Here is a 21,286-nt window from a genome sequence, read left to right on the forward strand (position 1 = left end):
ATGAAATGATATATTTTAGCCTCGAGCATTTAGATGAGGGGTACTGCATCTGTATGCAGAGACCCAAGTGTATTAGATTTGGCGTCGAGGACTGAGCCTGGCAGCAGTAAGTGCCCCGAAGCCCACGCTGCCTGGCCTTACATGACTGTGTACTGCTATTGCACCAGCCTGGTGCCACCCCCAAGCTGCTGCTGGAAACCCTGAGGCTTTGGTAGCCTGGGCCTCAGTACTGTGGGACGTCAGGAGAACCGGTCTCCGTGGACCACATAGACCTTTAACCACTCGGCTCAATCCTCCCATCTCCCCGTAACACAAGACTCTCTCTCCTTCTGCCTTCGTCACTCGTTTTTGTTACTGTTTTCCAATGGTGCTGCCCTTTCCTAACTGGGACCTGCCTTGTCCTATTCTGTCTTCCACCTCTGGGCCTGCGGACTTGTCTTCTCCTTCCTGAATGCTGCCTCTGGGCCAGCCTGGACCCCCGAAGCTGTTGGCTTCCTCTTTGCAAGTTCTGGGCCAGAGGCGCTTCCTTCGGTAAGGGATGCTTGGGTGGGGCATCTTTGCCAGGTCTCTGTGTTGCTTACTGGGTCCCTGCTGTTTGCCAGGAAATTCCTGGGCATGTGATATTTTAATGGGCACAGCCAGATCCCAAGCCCTACTTTCGAATTGCATTTAAACCTCCCCGAGGCTTTTGCAACATGGCCGTGGGTCTGTTGGTTGCAAACTCTCCAGCTTTGCCAAGTACAAACGTGAACTGTGCAGTCCCCCTTTTGATGCTGATGCTGTTGAGCGAGCTTGCAGGTTCTGTGAGTGTGTGTTGTGTGTGTTTCAAGACACAGCCAAAACTGCCAAGGAAGTCCTGTCATCCTGTGGTGACCGACTTCTGCCGTGCACAGCTTCTCTCCCTTTGAGTAAAAAACAACAAACCCCTCAAGTATATTCACACTCAAAACCCATCGACGTGAAGAAGCAGTTTGAAATAGCTTTCACGTTTCTTCGTGTTTCCTAATCTGTTTTCCCTCCTTGACCACCTGTTTCTTTTACACTGTGAAGAACATAATTTATCAACCCATCTTTTTGATTTATTGCCCTCCACTGAAATGATTTAATGTTAAAAGCTTTAGCCAAGCCTGGCAGTATAGGCTTGCAGTCCTAGCTCCTTAGGAGGTCAAGGCAGGTGAATCACAAGTTCAAGGCCTGCCTGGGCTCCAGCGAGTTGGAGGCCTTAGTGGTAGAGGACTTGCCCAGCATGTGTGAGGCCCTGGATAGAGTCCTTAGTTTCGCAGTAAGTAAGCAAACTTTTTGTAGAATCTTTCATGCTGAAAAGTCACTGACACTTGCCACTAAGTGCCTCCAACCTTTATGTTTCTCTGCGAACCATCCGAATTGACCTTCCATCCCAGGGTGTCTGCATGCCCAGCCTGCCATGCAGCCACACGGGGAGGGGGTGCGGCTCAAGTCCAGTGTGGACGTGCCTTCCCTCAGTGATCTGCTTCTGAGCCCACGTGTGGAGAGCGATCAAGTGTGCAGCATGAGATCTGGAAATCGAAAAGCTGCTTAGAGAAGCCACAGGGCATTTTTGCCCATTCATTTTCTCCTTCCACTTGCAGAGAATGTTGCCCATTCTGGGCAAAGCATTCCTAGGGTACTGGTCAGTCTTTTCTTCATCTCTCTAGCCCTGTGCAAGGAAGGGAAGGTGTGCGGACCTCATACGGTATCTGTGCTGCCAAAGCGAGCATGGGGGCCTCACACAGAAAGAATATTAGAAGCTGCCGTCATCCTTTCTTGCATACTTAAAATTCACAGCTTTTTAAAAAACTATTTTCACATTATTTATTTATTTATTTTACTTATATGTGAGAGAGAAAGAAGCAGACAGAAAGGGAGGATGGGCATGCCAGGGCCTTCAGCCACTGCAAACAAACTCCAAATTCATGTGCCACCTTGTGCATCTGGCTGACGTGGGTCCTGGGGAATCGAACCTAGGTCCATTGGCTTTGCAGGCAAGTGCCATAACCACTAAACCATCTCTCTAGCCTTAAAACTTAGAGTTTTTGAAAGGTAGACCCAGAAATCAAGTGAGGAGAGTGACATTTGCTATTGGTGCATGCCTTGTCACTGTCCAGATTCCAAGGGCCTTGTCACAGCCAGTCTTGGCTGAGGGAGTTTTGACAGCTTTTTTTTTGTTGTTGTTGTTATTTTGCCTGGCTGTTCACATGGAAGGCAGCCACAGTGTTTAGACCTTCAGAAATGCTGACCCAGGGTTTGGAAACCAGACCAACATTTCAAGCAATGCATTTTTCCAAATGGACTTGAAAACGTCTAGTCTTCCCCAATTACTGGACCCTTGAGTATGGCCATTGAGGTTTGAATAATATTCAGTGCTCAGTCTTAACTCCTCCCCACAAATAAAAGGGTTTATCTTTAGAGCCGATACCAGGAGCAGTGTGGGTTCTCTGGACCCTCCTGTTGATGTTGCCAAAATAATTTCTGCCTGGCCCTTGTGTGGTGTGGCTGGACCAAACCATGCTGTGTCCTTTCTTTGCTAGCTGGGGAGCTTTCCTGAGTGTGTGTGTGGGGGGCAACCCCTGGTCTGGGGTAACTGTGAAGTCTTCTCTGTACACAGCAAATGTTTTCTGGGAGAGTGGCTCCAAGTTATCTTGACTTAGTCGCTATTCCCTAAATCATGAAAGGTTGAACTGATGTCAAACTGTGCTTGCAGCCTGCAACCCGAATGCCTGCCGGGCCAGCGGCCGGGGCCTGCAGCCAAAAGGTGTGAGGATCAGGGAGACTGCGGACTTCAAGGTGGATACCAAGGCTGCTGGAAGTGGGGAACTTGGAGTGACCATAAAGGGTCCTAGTAAGTTCTCCAATTTTTATCTCCATCCCTGATAATGACTTTCACTCAGCTGTGGTCGGTGATGGATCTCAGAGAGTTCTGACCAAGATTTGAGGTTAATGTGGGCTCTCCAGAGGAGGGGACAGCTAGCGATTGGTTAGTTGTGTCTGCCCTGGATGTGGGCCAGTATAGTAAGTACGTGGCTTGACAGCCTTACTTTAGATTAAGACCCCAGGGTGTGGTGGCCTTGCACCCCAGCACTTTTGAAGGTAGGTGGATTGCTGTGAGTTTGAGACCACCCTGAGGCTAGTGAATTCCAGGTCGGCTTGGGCTAGAGTGAGACCCTACCCTGGGAGCAGGGGGTAGGGGGGAAGACCCCCAGGGAGTAGAAAGTCAAGGATTTAAGGGAATCACAGCAATGTTGCTGTTGGAATAGAAGTGGGCTTTATTTATTTATTTATTTATTTATTTTTAATAAAGGCTCAAAGTCGAAGCTTCTTGCCCAGAATCACACAGTATGTAGGCTTCCGAGCTGGAATTTAAGCCATCTTCAAAGCTAGGGCTCTCCCCAGTGCAGGATACAGTTTTTATAGACCCTGAGACTACTACGTCAATTACTACGTGACTGTGGTCAGGGCTGGTTGGAGGTGAAAGCCGTTCATGAAGAGCAGGTTTACCCAGCAGGCTCATTTTCTGCTTTGGGGAAGACAGCGGGCACGGGCTGGTATCTTCCTTCCTGGGACAGGTGGGCACCTCCCCACTGCTAGTCATGGGTGTCACAGTACTGGCCATTTCAGCTCCAGAGCTCCTCGAATCATGAGCTTCCTGCGGGGGGTGGGAGGTAGGGAGGTTGCAGGAGGGTCCCAAGATACAGAAAATGACCAAGCTTTGTGGGCAGGCTGGTACCCCAGAGGCAGCCAAGGTTCTGTACTGCCTGAACCTGGGGCCAAGCAGCTCCCCTCTTGCCCAGCCTGTTGCAACAGGAGCAGGGGAGGAGGCGTTCTTTCCTGAGGCTTGCTTGACAAGAAGGCTTCCCTAGCCAAACCTCAGGGCGCAACACAAAACAAGTTCCTGTCTGATGGTTGGGCTGGAGTTTATGGTATAGCATCTAAACCCTGCCCTCTCATAGATAACATACAAGGCCTTTCTGTATTAGTTGTCCAGTTTTAATGGAAAAAGACAGTGGGGCACTTAACTCTAGTCATATACTCACAAAGATTCCCACCTTTTTTTTTTTTTTTTTTTTTTTGGTGGGACGCTTATAAAGGCAGCTTCAGGATTCCTGGGAAATACTGAGATGTGACCAGATTTATTTTTACACACACCCAAAGGATCCAAGCCTTTCCTAACTGAGAGCTCTCTAGAGCCAGCTGGCTGGGAGATGGCCTCGCTCTGGCATCCTCTGCCAGGTTAGAGGTGGAGGAGGGCCCCCCTGTGTTCTGAACTCGGTTGGTTTAGGTTGTGTGTAACTCTTGCTCTGTTGTGCTTGCTGTCTCGGCTGGCTTTGCAAGACTCGGATCGCACTGAAAAGGCTGTGTGTTTCATTCCCGCAGAGGGCCTGGAGGAGCTGGTGAAGCAGAAGGGCTTTCTGGACGGGGTCTACTCGTTTGAGTATTACCCTAGCACCCCGGGGAAATACAGTGTCGCTGTCACTTGGGGAGGACACCACATTCCCAAGAGGTGAGTCTGAGACCGGAGATACACCTTGTTTGCAGGAATGCTCTGCTCTGGACAAATTTCCCAGGCTGCTGCAGGGAAAAGAGATCTGCTTTGTTGAAAGCCCCCCCCCCCCCTTTTTAGAGCAGCACACAGACATTTGGCATGTTCTCAAAAGCAGCAGAAAGTTGCTGTGGTTTTAACTGCCTTGCTTTCAATCAAATAAATGCTGGTGGTTTGGGCCTGGTGGGAGGCTGGGCAGCCAGCGAGAGGTGTAATAAAGAGTGAATGGACTGTGTGCCTATACCGTGGCCTCTGGAAACCCACGTTCCCCCTTTCAATGAATGTCTCTCTCTGTTCACGAACGCCACAGGGGCGCGATCTGCTATGGTTTACATTAAAACTGTCTACAGGAATGCTGTGTGCAGTCAGGGGACCCCCAGCTGCAGCCTTGCCTCGGGGGCAGTGCAGTTTCCTCTCTGAACTCCTGCGTTTTGCAGCTCTCTTGGGGACAACTTCAACTTTCAGTGCGTTTAGTTTTCCTTCAGAAATCACGGCATTATCACAATCCAGCCTTGTTCACAAGGGATGTATTCTCAGACCTCCCAGCAGATGCCCGAAACCGCAGGCAGCCTCAGACTGGTTTTTCTGTAGACATACATTCTCATAAGAAAGTTTAATTTATAAAATAGATACAATGAGGGATTGATAGAAATCATCAGACCCCTGTTTCTCTCCTAATGATGTGTGTTATAGATCACATTTGAGTGCACATCACTGGAGTGTTAAAACTGGGGAAAGTGGGTCTATCATATAGGGTTTTCAGTATCCACGAGCATTTTTATTTATTTATTTATTTATTTATTGAGATAGCCTCTCGCTCTAACCCAGGCTGACCTGGGATTCACTATGTAGTTAGTCTCAGGGTGGCCTTGAACTCATGGCGATTCTCCTACCTCTGCCTCCCGAGTGCTGGGAATAAAGGTTTGTGCCACCACACTGGGCAAAGAAAGGGCATTTATCATAAACTTCCCACACCAAAAGTTCAAGCACATTTGATCACATGTGAGATAAAGCCTTCTCAGGCTAGCTTTCTTGTCACACCATCTGTAAGACACAGAGAAGTGTGGGTGTTCCTAGGAGCTCTCGAGCCCCCTGCACACAGAAGGTCACTGGCCAACATCCAGCCAGCGTATCGCTTGAGTGACAGCCAGTGCTCCCCCACCTCATGAGGCAACCATATTACATTATATTGTTGACCTAACAATGGCTCTGGGGAGGACCTGTGTGGAGGAAGGGGCTTGCCTGACTCCCCGTGACAGGAACCAGGCAAGTGCAAAAGCGCATGAGTGCACAGCTCTTGGCTATGAGGCATCTCTCTCTGTTCCTCTTCAATGTGTCTTCTCTTCTCTCTCTTCCCTCCAGCCCATTCGAAGTTCAGGTTGGCCCTGAAGCAGGCATGCAGAAAGTCCGAGCTTGGGGACCCGGCCTCCATGGTGGCATTGTTGGTCATTCGGCAGACTTTGTGGTGGAATCCATTGGTGCTGAGGTTGGAACATTGGGTAAGCGGAGGCGGTTGCCCACTCAGAGGGCTGAGTGACGATTGTCTGGTGTTGGGACCCCACGCCTGCTGAGTGCCCGCAGCCTTCTCTGCATACCGTGGCTCCTGTTTCCCTCCACAGCCTCTGAGCCCACCGCTCACTCGTACACTTGCCCTCCAGGTTAGCGTTCCTCTGTGAGCGCTGTGCCCGCACGCTGCATCGAGCATAGTGGGCAAACATTGTTGGCTGGCACTAGCTTAAATGGATGTCAGGGTGCATGGCTGAATTTTGCTAAAGTTTGAAAATTAAATATATTATCGGGAGCATAACTGAGCATATTTTGAATATACATCTGAATGTATGATCATGGTAGATTAAGAACCAGCAAACTTTTTATTTATGTGCAAGGATAGAGAGAATATGAATGAGTATGAATATAGGCATGTACATCTGGCTCTGTGTGGGTTTTAGGAAATTGAACCTGGGTCATTAGGCTTTAACCGCTGAGTCATCTCTTCAACCTAGCAAACTGTTTTTAAAAAGGTGACATTGTGCTGGGGAGATGCTAACAATGGTTAAAAGTGCTGGTTTGCAAAGCCTGCTGGCTTGGGTTCAATTCCCCAGTACCCTTGTCAAGCCTGACTGATACAGTTAGTTAACATCTCATCACTGGCACAGAACACCCAACCGAAAGCAGCAGAGGGGAGGAACATTGTTTATTGTGGCTTATGGTCTTGAGGGAAAGCTGCATGATGTCAGGGAAGGACGGTGGGAGCAGGGGCTGGACCTCACCTCTGCCATAGAAAGTAGAGACAGCAGTAGGAGAGTGGGCAAGCTAGGGGCCAGTAAACCGCAGTCACCCCAGCGCCACACCTCCACCAATAAGGCCCCTCCTTCCAAATTGCCACCAACCAGAAACTAGGCATTCAAAGTACATGAGTTTATGGGGACATTTGACTAAGACCACTCCACAGATGCACAAAGTGACACCTACATCTGGAGATCATTTGCAATAGGGAGAGGCCCTGGTGTGTCCATTCCTCACCACCCCCCCCCTTCCCTCTGCTTATAAATCATTAAATTTTAAAAAAATCTTTTATTTTTTGGTTTTTGTTTTTTGAGGTAAGGTCTCACTCTAACCCAGGCTGATAGATTGTATTTATTTATGAGAGAGAGAGGGAGGGAAGGAGGGAGGGAGGGAGGGAGGGAGGGAGGGAGCACACCAGGGCCTCTAGCCACTGAAAATGAACTCCAGATGCATGTGGCCCCTGTGCATCTGGCTTATGTGGGACCTGGAGAGTCGAACCAGAATCCTTTGGTTTTGCAGGCAGACGCCTTAACCACTAAGCCATCTCTCCAGTCCCAATATTTTTTTTAATAAAGAGGGTCATATTGCAAATATATTCATCTTATGGGTCATGTGACCTATCACAGTTAGGTGACAATTTTAGTGTTAAAGTAACCACAAGGAATATTTAAATAAATGGTGTACCCATGTTCCTGGAAAACTTTTTTTTTCCTATTCTTAAAATATTGTATTTCTATTTATTTATTTGAGAGAGAGAGCGAGAAAAAAAAGAAAGAATGGGCACCCCAGGCCTCCAGCCACTGCAAACAAATATCAGACGTATGTACTACCTTGTGCCTGGCTTATGTGGGCCCTGTGGAATTCAGCCTGGGTCCTTAGGCTTTGCAAACAAGTATGTTAACCACTAAGCTATCTCTCCCTTTTCCTTTCTTTTTTTTTTTTTTTTTTTTTTTTTTGGTTTTTCGAGGTAGGGTCTCACTCTGGCCCAGGCTGACCTGGAATTCACTATGGACTCTCAGGGTGGCCTTGAACTCACAGCAATCCTCCTACCTCTGCCTCCCAAGTGCTGGGATTAAAGGCGTGCACGCCCGGCTTTCTTTTCTTTCTTTTATGAGATAGGGTCTCATTCTAATCCAAGCTGACCTGGAATTCACTATGTAGTCTCAGGGTGGCCTTGAACTCATGGTGATCTTCCTACCTCAGCCTCCTGAATGCTAGGATTAAAGGCATGCACCACCATGCCCGACCCCAAACTTTTTTTTTTTTTTTTTTTTTTTGGTTTTTCAAGGTAGGGTCTTACGCTAGCCCAGGCTGACCTGGAATTCACTATGGAGTTTCAGGGTGGCCTCGAACTCATGGCAATCCTCCTACCTCTGCCTCCCGGGTGCTGGGATTAAAGGCATGCGCCACCATGCCCGGCTCTTTTTTTTTTTTTTAAACACAAAAATAAACTGAGTTGGCTCTTGAGATATAGTTTTTACTGGCCCATGTATTTTTATTTGTGTGTGTGTGTGTGTGTGTGTGTGTGTACGCGCGTGCGCCACTGTGCTCATATGGACACTGGAGGACAACTTTTGGGTTGGTTCTCCCATCTGTCCTTTGAGAGGCAGCGTTTCATGTTTTAGATTCTTTTTTTTAAAATTAATTAATTTGCAAGCAGAGAGAGATAGGAGACAGAGAGAATAGGTACGCCAGGGCGTCTAGCCACTGCAAAGGAACTCCAGATGCAAGTGCCCTTGTGCATCTGGCTTATGTGGGTCCTGAGGAAATGAACTGTTGCTTCGCAGGCAAGCACCTTAACCACTAAGCCGTACCCCCCCAGCCCTAGATTCTTTTTCTTTAAAAAGTAATTTTGATTTATTTTGAGAGAGAAAGAGGAAGAATGGTTGTTCCAGGGCCTCTAGCAAATGAACCCCAGACAAACGCGCCTCCTTGTGCATCTAGCTTGCTTGGATACTGGAGAATCCTTAGGCTTCACAGGCACATACACCTTAACTGCTAAGCAATTTCTCCAGCCCCCAGTCTAGATTCTTGCTCTGCTGTCCTTCCAGGAAATTCATGTCTCTGTCCCTGTCGCCGCCCCCTGTTAGCTCTCAGTATGCTGGCTTTACAGAAGCCTGCCCTAGGGGCTGAACTCAGGTATTCCAGTCTGAGCCACACTTGCTTTGCTTTATAGTAGCCACTGTTTAAAATAAGGGAAAAGTGTGGGGTGGGGGGACATGTGGTTGGAGAGGTTACTTGGCAGCTAAGGCACTTGCCTGCAAAGCTTAATGATCCAGGTTTGACTGCCCAGATCCCATGTAAGCCAGATGCACAAAGTGGCGCATGTATCTGGAGTTCATTTTCAGCAGCTGGACTCCCTGGTGCATCCATTCTCTCTTTCTGTGTCTCTCATCTCTATCTCTGCTTGAAAATAAATTTTTATTTTATTTTATTTTTAGCCATAAAAACTTTTATTAACATTTTTACATACCATAAAGTTACTTTAAAAAATGTGATCCTAGTTTTCCAGAAAGAAAAACCAAGGTCATTAGAAAGTGTTATTTTTATTCATATATTACAAAATCAAAGCATTATTGACAATATGAACTACTTACTAGTCACTTCAGCAGTAAACTGCTTGCTGATCTCTAACAATATATGTCTTTTGTAACCATGATGCAAGAAAATAAATATTTTAAATAAAGCAAAAGAGGAAGAAATCCATAATCACATTTAATTTTCCTCACTAGAGCTACTCACCACCCTTCCTGTCTCAACTCCAGAACATACACATAGGCTGACGTTGATTTCTGTCACTTACTATCTGGGGAAGTCTTCCAGTCTTTATGTCCCCAGTAAACAGAGGTATTATCTTAATGTCCCATGGCTTGTAGAATTCCATTGCATGGGTATGTCTCTTCATGAGCTCTCCCCTTGCATGACCTTGCTATGTAAAGAATGGTGACGGCCTCGCTTAATTCTTTCACAGAAAAGCCCAGAAGTGGGTTTGGTCAAGCAGGTTTGGGTTGAAGAATTCTAGTACATGTGACCATATGCCCAGTGGAAGGATTTTTCAGGTTCTTGTCCCATTTTGCCCCCCACCCCCAACCACAAAAGATGTATAAACCAAGAGTCCAATGTAATCCTTCCATCTCTGGTCAAGATCCAGCGACTGTAGTTTTGAGGAAGAGACTTCACGTTTATGGCCAGCGCTGGCCTCTCTGGGCTACAGAGGGAAGGAGAGGGTAGGCGCACAGCAGAGTCTTTCCCATTCCCCCTATGTAACGAAGGGGCTGTTACGCCTTGTCCCACAGGCTTTGCCATCGAAGGTCCGTCCCAGGCAAAGATCGAGTATGACGACAGGAATGACGGGTCGTGTGATGTCAAATACTGGCCCAAGGAGCCCGGAGAATACGCCGTCCACATCATGTGTGATGACGAAGACATCAAGGACAGCCCATACATGGCTTTCATCTACCCCGCCACGGGGGACTATAACCCAGATCTGGTAAGCAGCTCATGCTGCCTCCGCCCTCCTGTCCCTGGCTGCCGACACCCACCCCTCCACCAGAAGAGGTGCCTCAAGTGCTAAGAGATGGCAGAGGGGCCGGTTAGGGCTTCGCTGTGGAGCTGGCCTGAATCTGATCTGTGCTGATACCCTTCATGCTTCTCTGTCACTGGGCAAGTCACACTCCCTCTCTGGCTCTTGACATTTTCCCTCTATGTGATGGGGGATGGGTGCGTCTACTTCCTAGGGCATCTGGATGATTCCAGGCCCTGGTCATCGACCCAGTGCCTGAGGATTCCAGAGCTGCTGTTTTCTTGCAACCCAGAGCATCCTGTATTCCATCCACTTCCTGTAGTTACTTTTTCTCTTGTTTGTTTTTGTTTTTATTTTTATTTTTATTTTTTCAAAGTAGGGTCTCACTCTAGCTCAGGCTGACCTGGAATTCACTATGTGTTCTCAGGGTGGCCTCAAACTCACGGTAATCCTCCTATCTCTGCCTCCCGAGTGCTGGGATTAAAGGCGTGTGCCACCATGCCTGGCTTGTAGTTACTCTCTGAAGAGTAGAGAACGGTTGCCCCTGGCCACCTTAGCAGGCTGATGAGCACTGTATCTGAGTTACTCTTTTGTGCTCTGCTTGGCCTCATCAGTGTGCCCTAGCAGCTGTCTATCTGTTTTTCTCTCTTTTCCTCCTTCCCTTCCTCCCTTCTTCCCTTCCTCCCTCCTTCCCTTCTTCCCTCCCTTTTTCTTTCTTTCTTTTTTATTTTTATTTTTATTTTGGTTTTTCGAGGTAGGGTCTCACTCTAGCCGAGGCTGACCTGGAATTCACTATGGAGTCTCAGGGTGGCCTCGAACTCACGGTGATTTTCCTACCTCTGCCTCCCGAGTGCTGGGATTAAAGGTGTGCGCCACCACACCCGGCTCTCTGCTTCTTTCTCTCTCTCAAATAAATAAAATATTGTAAAAAAGAAAGAGCTGGGCGTGGTGGCGCACACCTTTAATCCCAGCACTTGGGGAGGCAGAGGATTAGACTGAGTTGAGGCTACCCTGAAACTCCATAGTGAATTCCAGGTCAGCCTGGGCTAGAGTGAGACCCTCCATCGGAAGAAAAAAAAAAAAAGGCAAAACAAAACCAGAGAATGGGTGCCCCTGGCCCTCCAGCCACTACAAACAAACCCCAGACACATCTGGCTTACGTGGGTGCAGGGGAATCGAACCAGGGTCTTTAGGCTTTGCAGGCAAGCACCTTAACCACTTAGCCGTCTCTCCAGCCCAGCTTTCTTATTCCCACTGCCAGTCCTTGCTCTTGGGGGCCTGTTGACTCTGCTGTCTGTGATACTGGGCCTGAATCTCCTCTGAGCAGGAGTGTTGAAACCTGCATGGCTAGAGGTCCACTCGGCTTGCTGTCCGCCCACTGTAGATAGGCAGCCTGACTTCCGGTGTGCTTAGTTGTAGAGTTTTCTCCTTCATGAACAGTTATTGATGCTATTGGGTTTTTTTTGTTTGTTTGTTTGTTTGTTTTTGTTTTCGAGGTAGAATCTCACTCTAGCCCAGGCTGACCTGGAATTCACTATGGAGTCTCAGGGTGGCCTTGAACTCATGGCGATCCTCCTACCTCTGCCTCCCGAGGGCCCGGCCACTACTGTTTTTTTTTTAAAGTAACAAACTACTATTTCTCTTCGGAAAATAACCGTGTTAGGCATTTTGTTGTCCTCCCCGCTCCCCCCTCCCCACCCCATTCCCTGGTGCTTAGCTGTGGCCCAACACAGTCATTACTGGCCTTTTGCCCCAGGTCCAAGCATATGGGCCAGGTTTGGAGAAAACTGGTTGTATTGTGAACAACCCTGCTGAATTCACCGTGGACCCCAAGGATGCTGGAAAAGCGCCCTTAAAGATACTTGCTCAGGTACGTCATGTCTGGCCACTTGTAACAGTCACATTGAAAGGGTTAAGTGTTCTCACCCAAGAGTCTCATCTCAGTGGGGTTGTGTGAGGATTGGATGGGGCCGAGATAACAGGGTGCTTTCGATTGCCACTGTGATTTGTGCTCTGTGGGAGAAAGGCTTGTTTATTTCAGATTACCCTCCGGTGTATTTCAGCTTGGCTTAGTCTACTTGGGTCCTATGGGAGGCTTCTAAGCAAAATTCAAAACATGCCTGTCTAGGGCTGGAGAGATGGTTTAGCGGTTAAGCGTTTGCCTGTGAAGCCTAAGGACCCGTTTGAGGCTGGAGTTCCTTTGCAGCAGTCATTCTCAAATAAAATAAACAAAAAACAAAAACCATGCCTATCTAATTAAATTGGGTTTACTTAGATTCAGGACTTGAAATTAAATAGTAGTCGGTAGTAGCCTTGGCTGTGGTGGCATGGAGATGAGCGTGCAGTGTGGACCTTGATAACTCACGTGAACAACAGAAGCTGAGTACGCTAGTAGTTGGAAGGCTGCAGGAAGGTCAGCTGCGCTCAGGATTTTAAAAATCCGGAGCAACCTAGTGAGAGTCCAAGTTAATGTCATATAGTACTTTATTACCGGTTGTCAAGGTACTGTTGGCATTTTGCTCTGTTTGGTTGAGATAATTTGGGTGGTATCTTGGCTGTCCCCCCAGTACAGTGGCCTCTTCTGTGTGAAGGTCCCCCGTGTTCCTAGCTCTTGCTCTTTTGCAGGACGGAGAAGGCCATCCCATTGACATCCAGATGAAGAGCCGCATGGACGGCACATATGCCTGTTCGTACACCCCAGTCAAGGCTATCAAGCACACCATCGCCGTGGTCTGGGGTGGCGTGAACATCCCACACAGCCCCTACAGGGTAGGTCACGAGGCAGATAGATCTTCATCGTATGACAAAAAAACCTACCTGTTCACTGGGCCTGGGCTCTGTGTCCACATGGCCAAGGCAGATGTGTGGAAAACACGCGTCCTGTGTGGGCCACGACAAAGTGGCCGTGCTTGGAGGGCAGAACTCTCTACACTTCCCCCAAAGACATTTGTAAGGATGTTTTGCTGGCTCCCAAGGAAGGAATATTTGGTGTCTTTTCTAGGTCAACATTGGGCAAGGTAGTCATCCCCAGAAGGTCAAAGTCTTTGGGCCCGGTGTGGAAAGAAATGGTCTGAAAGCAAATGAACCCACACATTTCACAGTGGACTGCACTGAGGCCGGGGAAGGTGAGAGCGGGCCGCGTCCGTCCCACGGGCTGCTGCTGAGTGGGAGGAACATTCTTGTCCTGCACACATTTAGAGGGCAGCCACCACTGAACTAGGAAGGGATCCATCTCAGCGGGTCATTACTGGCTCTTTGGTGATGATATCCTTTCTAATTCTCCATCCGTTCTTTTTGAGACCCCTGCGTTTTCTTGGATTATGTACTAGAAACTTCCCTGTTGTTCATCTTGGAGTGCTGGGTCCAGGTTGATGTAGTTGCGGAGGACATGCTGGTTCTTGTAAACTGGTGCTAACGAGCTGGTCTGTCCCAGGTGATGTCAGCGTTGGCATCAAGTGTGATGCCCGGGTGTTAAGTGAGGATGAGGAAGATGTGGATTTTGACATCATTCACAATGCCAATGACACGTTCACGGTGAAATATGTGCCTCCTGCTGCTGGGCGGTACACAATTAAGGTCCTCTTTGCGTCTCAGGTGAGTGTTGGGGTCTGGGAAGGACAGTGGAATGGGCCTGGCTTCTTTTTGGCCACCTGTATGGATATCCTTTTTTTTTTTTTTTTTTTGGCTTTTCGAGGTAGGGTCTCACTGTAGCCCAGGCTGACCTGGAATTCACTATGGAGTCTCAGGGTGGCCTCGAACTCATAATCCTCCCACCTCTGCCTCCCAAGTGCTGGGATTAAAGGCGTGCGCCACCACGCCCAGCCCTTTTTTTTTTTTTTTAAAGCAACTGGAAAAGTGTCTTGAGAACTCCCTCCCTCCCTCCCCCCTCTCCCCCTCTTCATATATGTATATAATCCCCTCAGGTTCCTTCAAACAAAAAAGGAAACAATAAAATCCAAACCTAACTTTTCATTTCTTTCTCTGACAGTCTGGTTAAAAGTAGAGCTCTACAGATGCACAAAGTGGCACATGCATCTGGAGTTTCATTTGGAGCTGCTGGAGGCCCTCGTGTACCCATGCTTCCTGTCTCTCCTCTCTCTCTCTCTCTCTCTCCTCTCTCTCTTTCTCTGCTTGCAAATAAAAACATTTTTAAAAAAGGTAGGGCTGTAGACAGAGACTACTTGTTAAAACTTTCATAAAGCTTTTGGCTAGAAAGTTAGGCCACTTTTAGAAGTGTCCTACTTTGACCTCTCACAAGTGATAGTTTTGGTCTCTGCCCTGAATCTTCATAGTGAGGGTTGGTTTGAAGTGTTGGGTGTGTGATAATGGGTAATCAGGTGCCAGCGCCCTGAAAAAGGGACCTTTGAAATCCTGATAATAAAAATTAACTTTAGGGCTGGAGAGATGGCTTAGCGGTTAAGCGCTTGCCTGTGAAGCCTAAGGACCCCGGTTCGAGGCTCGGTTCCCCAGGTCCCACATTAGCCAGATGCACAAGGGGGCGCACGCGTCTGGAGTTCGTTTGCAGAGGCTGGAAGCCCTGGCGCGCCCATTCCCTCTCTCTCCCTGTATCTGTCTTTCTCTCTGTGTCTGTCGCTCTCAAATAAATCAATAAATAATTTAACTTTAAAAAATATGTTTTATTTGTTTATTTATTGGGGGAGGGGATTGGAGAGGCAGAGAGCACGAGAGAGCACACATGCATACATGCATACCAGGGCTTCTAGCCAGTGCAAATGAACTCCAATGCAAGCAGCACTTTGTATATCTGGCTTACATGGATACTGGGGAGTTGAACCTGGGTCCTTAGGTTTTACAAGTAAGCACCTTAACTGCTAAGCCATCTCTCCAGCCCCAAATCAAATTACTTAAATTTTTTTTCTTTTCTTTTTTATCTTTTGATTTTCTGAGGTAGAATCTTGCTCTAGCCTAGGCTGACCTGGAATTCATTGTGTAGTCTCAGGGAAGCTTTAAAATCATGATGATCCTCCTGCCTCCCATGTGCTGGGATTAAAGGCATGCACCACCACACCTCGCTATATTTTCTTTTATTTTTAAGTTTATGCATGCATGTTTGTATGTGTGGGAGCACTCATGCACACATACATTTGGAGGCCATAAATCTATGTCAGATATCTTCTTGAATCACTCTTTCTATCTTAATGTTTTGTTTTGTTTTGTTTTGTTTTGTTTGAGGTAGGGTCTCACTCTAGCCTAGGCTGACTTGGAACTCTGTAGTCCCAGGACGGCCTGGAAGTGAGGGTGATCCTCCTACCTGTGCGTCTCAAGTGCTGGGATTAAAGGCATGCACCACCACATTCTGCTCTTCCCTAATTTCTTCTTTAAAAATAGTTATTTGAGAGAACGTATGGACGCACCAGGGCCTCCTGCCACTGCGAACGAACTCCAGGTGTGTGCACCACTTGGTGCATTTGGCTTTACATAGATACTGGGGAATCTACTCCAAGACCTTGGGCTTTGCATGCAAGCACCTTTAAGCTCTGCGTTGTCTCCCCAGCCCACACTACCTTAGACTAGGTAGGCAGTGAGTCCTCTGGGATCCTCTCGTCTCTGCCTCCCCGTCACTAGAATTATCGTCGTCTACCTTCCTGAATTCTGTGTGGGTTTTGGGATCTGGACTCAGGTCTTCATCTATCATGGCAAACAGTATACCCACTGAGCCATCTCCCCAGCCCCTGGCTTAGCCTTGTCTCTGTACAACATTGTGTACCTAGTGGTCTTGAGTTGATGTCATTGAATTCATCCATTCCTTTATTCTGACAGCTTCTCACATTATTGTTTGAAGGACTATAGTCATTCTATTTTTTATTTCTTCCTTGAAGTCTCTACACCTTACTCCCCAGCTATTCCTAAAGGACATGTCCACCTTCCTGATGCAGGCAAAGACAGTCTTTGCAGACTTGGTGGTGGTATCCAGTCCCAGGCCCTCATAAGTGACCTGTGATGGTCTCTACCTGATGCTAGTGAATGTGGACTTGCTTGCCACCTGCTCACCTAGATGGTGTCTCAGTCTTGAGCGGAAGGCTAGGCTCTGGCCTTGGCCCAGGGGACTTTCCTTTTGAGACTGGTGCTTTGCTTTCAGGAAATCCCCGCCAGCCCTTTCAGAGTCAAGGTCGACCCTTCCCACGATGCCAGCAAAGTGAAGGCGGAAGGTCCAGGGCTCAGCAAAGCAGGTGAGAGGGCATGGGTGCGGCTCTCCTGGGCTTCCCGCAGCCAGGGGCACTGGGCATTTTAAAAATGTGCAGTCCTTGAGGGACTTCTCTCCGGGAAGGGCTGATGTGGCTGGCCCTGTGCACTCACTTTGTCCCTGGCTGCCTCCTGGCCTGAGTGTTGCCAGTTGAACCTGTCAGACAGGTTCTAAAAGTGAAAGTTCCCAGGTCCACCCTGTCTTCCTCCCTTCGCTTCATGTCCTCTCAGGTGTGGAAAATGGAAAACCAACCCACTTCACCGTCTATACCAAGGGAGCCGGGAAAGCCCCGCTCAACGTGCAGTTCGACAGCCCCCTTCCCGGTGACGCCGTGAGAGACCTGGATGTCATCGACAATTATGACTACTCACACACCGTTAAATACACCCCCACCCAGCAGGTATGGTCCTACTCCACTGGCCAGGCACCCTCCCCACGGCACTGGGTGCCTCCACGGCAGGGGAGTGCTCCTCACTGCATTAGGTGGCCCACCAGGCGTTTTGTCCTTGGCATCTGGGGGACAAAGAAACACCCTGGTAGGCACTGCCTTTGGTTCCTAGGGAAGCAGGAAGACAGTCCCATATCGCCACCCCAGTTTCGGGGTTTAGTAGAGACACCAAGTGCTTTAGCTGAGAAACAATGAGCTTAAAGTTACCTTTCTCTCAAACACACCTCCCACTGCTACTGGCCCCCCCTCCGCGGCTCGCATTAATTACTTAACAAAAACAGTTCCCACACCTGCAGTATTCCTTACTGACCCTTTTAGTTTCTTTTACTTCTTTTTTATGAGGTGTGTTTTGTGGGACCTTTTCTCAAAGAGCCAGTTCAGTTTTTAATCCGTGAGGCCTAGAGTGCTATGTAGGGTCGTGAGTTGTTTCATTTTACAAAATGCGTGAATTCTGATGGATTTCTTCATCTAGGCTGGTTTTTGTTTTTGTTTTTGTTTTTTGAGGTAGGGTTTCACTCTAGCTCAGGCTCTCCTGGAATTCACTCTGTCATCTCAGGGTGGCTTCGAACTCACAGCCATCCTCCTACCTCTGCCTCCCGAGTGCTGGGATTAAAGGCGTGTCTCAACACGCCTGGCTTTAGGCTGATTTTTTTTTTAATTTTATGCAATAAGCGTCTCAAAAGCACCCTCTGCATAGGTTCATGTCTGTTTGTTTTTACACTTTCTGTAGGAAAACAAATAGTAACTTCAGCCACATGAAATGCATCCATTGTATTGTGCAAACATCTCCACCACCATCCGTCTCCCCAACTCTCTTTGTCTTGCACAGTGGAGATTCTGTACCCCACTATGTTTGTTTCAAACTGTGTTCTGTGTCCTGTTTGCCCTTCCACAGTCTGGGCAGCAGACACCCCAGCAGGAAAGTCTGGATTTTCAAATTCACACCTAGCACTGTAAACGGTTGTTCTCAGCCTCTGAAATTCCTTCGTTCTGGAAGGAGGAGGGAGCCCCTGCGTGAAAATCGCCCCACGCAGGACAAGGGCCGTGCTGTCTGCAGAAACCCCGCTCAGGCGCCCTTGCCCTGCCTGGGTCGACTAAGCCCAGAGCTGCAAGAGTCAAGTTGGGAATACAGAGTGCTAGTAGGAATGGGGGGATTGTGTGGCTGCCCCCTTGCTTTGGCTGGGGGGCGCTATACATCTTTAAATAACATCTTTTCTAGGAAAACTTCCAGTTGGCAGTGGAAGCAGTTCTTGGGAGGCAGGTTCATGCATTGCATTGTATTAATTAAATGTGGCCTCTTGTCTGGAGACTTGCTTCTTCCCTGTGCCTGTAAAAACATCTGATGAGGTGCCAGGGAGATGGACGGTAGAGACGTTTGCTCAGTATGATGTGTGCATTCCATGTTGCTGAAGTGTCAAGCTGCAAAGCCTGCCAGCCAAGGTTCAATTTCCCAGCACAGACACAAAAAGTGACACAAGCATTTGGTGTTTGTTTACAATGGCTGGAGACCCAGGCTTTCTCCACAAACAAATAAAAGTAGTTTTTAAGGGCTGGCAAGATGGCTTAGCAGTTAAGGCACTTGCCTGCAAAGCCTAAGGATCCAGGTTCGTTTCCCCAGGACCCACTCACATAAGACAGATGCACAGGGTAGTGCATGCATCTGGAGTTTGCAGTGGCTATAGAGGTCCTGGCGTACCCGTTCTCTCTCTAACTCTCTCTGTTTCTTTCACTCTCTCTTTCTCAAATAATTTTTTTAAAAGAAAGACACATATTATTTGTTTTTATTTGAGAGCAACAGACAGAGAAAGAGGCAGAGAGAGAGGGTGGGGGAGAGAACGGGCACACGAGGGCCACCAGCCACTGCAAACAAACTCCAGATGCATGTACCACCTTGTGCATCCGACTTACTATGTGGGTCCTGGGGAATTGCGCCTCGAACTGGGGTCCTTAAGTTTCACAGGCAAGCGCTTAACCACTAAGCCATCTCTCTAGCCCTCAAATGAATACATTTTTTAAAAGTTTTAAAAATGCTCCTGGGCTGGGTAGATAGCTCGGCAGGTAAAAGGTGCATGCCTGCAAAGACTGCCTGCCTGGGTCCAACCCCCTGGCGCCCATGCAGAGCCACACGCACAGAGTGGCGCATGCAGCAGCTAGGAGTAAGTCAGTCACAGACAGAAGGAAGAGGCAAGAGTCTGGCTCGTACACCCAGAAAGCAAGGCAGACCTGACTGCCCTGGGTGCTGCCAGTCAAGGTGAGGTTAAGAGCCCAAGTGCTGCCAAACCGGGAAGCACTTCTTCAAATGACCCCAACATCAAGTTCACCTAGTGTTCTGGTAGCTGCGTGTGTGGGGACCATTGACATGCTGAGAGGCCTCTTGGGGCCGTGTGTCAGATGCTGCTGTGATGCGTACACATGGCTTCCTTGAGTGCCGGCCCGTGCCAGCCCTGGAGTCTGATTATTCCGCACAGTTCCCCGTGGTAAAGAAAATAAATTGCCTCTCCTCCTGGACTGTGAGTTCCCCACGGATAAGATAGGATGTTATGACGGGTTTTGGGGTTCCGGGAAGTCCTTGAACTCCAAACCCTGAGTTTGTGTCTGAGCATTGAGATCAACCACACTGAGAAGGGTTTGATTCAGGAACATACCAGGGCGAGGAAGGGAAAATGGACGCACCTACGAGGTCTGAGAGCCCATTTTGTGAGGAAAGAGAAGGAAGGGCAGAGAGCACCTGCCATGTGGAGGGCGGGGGTGGGGGGCAGGCAGGCTTCCCAGGACATGGAAGCTCAGGAGAGATGAACAGCCAGCCAAAAGAGGGGTCCCCCCTCCCCCCCCGTGAGGGTCTACCTTACCCTTACTGTGGCGCCCTCCCCTTCCCACTCAGAAGAGGGCAGCCTGGGGACAAGTTCTGGGGCTGAGCTTAACCAATCCCAGTGCCAGGACCAGATTTAAATTCTGTGAAGGGGAACTCCCTCCCAGGAGGGGCTCAGGTTGTTCGTGGCAAAACAGATCTAGAGAGAGTTAAGGAAAGAAGAGACCCTTCTCTGATCTCTAATAAGTTAGAGGTTGTAAGGACATATATAAGACATTTCTGCTACTTGACCCCCCTGAAGGTCCCTCCATACACCTTCTCATCTTCACCCCGAGTCCTGGGCCTGGCTCTCTCTCAATTCCGTGTTAGACGAGCAGTGGAATGAGTGACTTAGGGACATGGGCTTGAGTTCACAAGCAGGGCAGCCTGGGAACATGGTGACCCGACGGCAGCATCGAGGCACACGTGTGAGCTGTACTCTGGGATTGCTGGGCCAGGCAGAAAGGAAGGTGACCCTGACGTGAGGGAAGGGGACTCCTTTCAGGCCTGAAGCCCATGGGCAGTTTCTCATGGGGAGTTTTTTTTTGTGTGTGTGTATGTGTGTGTGTGTGTGTTTTTTAATTTTTTTTTTTAATTTTTATTAACATCATGGGGAGTTTTTTGAGAATGCCAGACTAGTACTTTCTAGCAAGGCAGCCACTTCGTATATGTGGGTACTGGGGAACTGAACCTGGGGTCTTTAGGCTTCACAGGCAAGCACCTTAACTGCCAAGCCATTTCTCCAGCCCCTATTCTTTCCTTATTTATTTATTTTACCTTTACTTTTTTTTCTTTTTTGAGGCAGTTATCTAGCTCAGGTTGACCTGGAACTCACTGTGATCAGCCTGTCATTCCCCCCTCCCGCAAGCCCTGGGATTAAAGGCGTGCGTCGCCATGCCCAGTACACACTATATTTCTGAGGCGTTATAACCCTGTGGGCCAGAGTTGACTGGAGATGTGAATGTTGGATGTGCCCATGTTTGTTATGATATTAGAATCAGAACTGTACTTGCCTTAGCGGACCAGTCATGGTAGGGGCTTGATGACCTTCCCAGAGGCGATGTTTTACTCAAGGACAGTTGCTTCCTTTGCGTATCTGCAGACTCAGGTGGCTTAAATTTCACACCGCATACTCCTCTATGCGCTTGAGAAGCTGGGACCATTGGGTGCTATATATGGAGCCGCTGAGTCCGTATGCTACCATAACACCTTCAGGGAGGCGCCCATGAACGCACTCACATGTGGAGGGGAGTGGTCCCTACTTTGAAGTCTTCTTGGGAGGCTCTGGAGGAGAGGGAACCTTGGAAGACTCTTGACCACCCCCTTTAGGCAATTGGATCAATATATTTTTGGGGAGGGGCATGGAATTTTGAGGTACTGCTGTCCCAGGCTGATCTGGCACACTCTGTGGTCCCATGTTG

General features: G+C 48.5%; 1 protein-coding gene across 3 annotated transcripts in view; it reads left to right on the plus strand.

Moving 5' to 3' along the window:
• Flnb (filamin B) overlaps positions 1 to 21,286 on the plus strand; it is a 175,676-nt gene that overhangs the window by 90,245 nt on the left and 64,145 nt on the right. For all 3 annotated transcript variants that reach the window (XM_004669088.3, XM_004669089.2, XM_004669090.2), the window contains exons 9-18: positions 2,720 to 2,857; positions 4,390 to 4,516; positions 5,918 to 6,054; positions 10,138 to 10,331; positions 12,121 to 12,234; positions 12,990 to 13,133; positions 13,366 to 13,489; positions 13,798 to 13,958; positions 16,465 to 16,555; positions 16,800 to 16,969. In XM_004669088.3, coding sequence (XP_004669145.1) covers positions 2,720 to 2,857; positions 4,390 to 4,516; positions 5,918 to 6,054; positions 10,138 to 10,331; positions 12,121 to 12,234; positions 12,990 to 13,133; positions 13,366 to 13,489; positions 13,798 to 13,958; positions 16,465 to 16,555; positions 16,800 to 16,969 — 1,400 coding nt within the window. The remainder of the gene's footprint in view (positions 1 to 2,719; positions 2,858 to 4,389; positions 4,517 to 5,917; positions 6,055 to 10,137; positions 10,332 to 12,120; positions 12,235 to 12,989; positions 13,134 to 13,365; positions 13,490 to 13,797; positions 13,959 to 16,464; positions 16,556 to 16,799; positions 16,970 to 21,286) is intronic.

The sequence above is a fragment of the Jaculus jaculus genome, chromosome 16 (genome assembly GCF_020740685.1).
Source record: "Jaculus jaculus isolate mJacJac1 chromosome 16, mJacJac1.mat.Y.cur, whole genome shotgun sequence".
NCBI lineage: Eukaryota > Metazoa > Chordata > Mammalia > Rodentia > Dipodidae > Jaculus > Jaculus jaculus.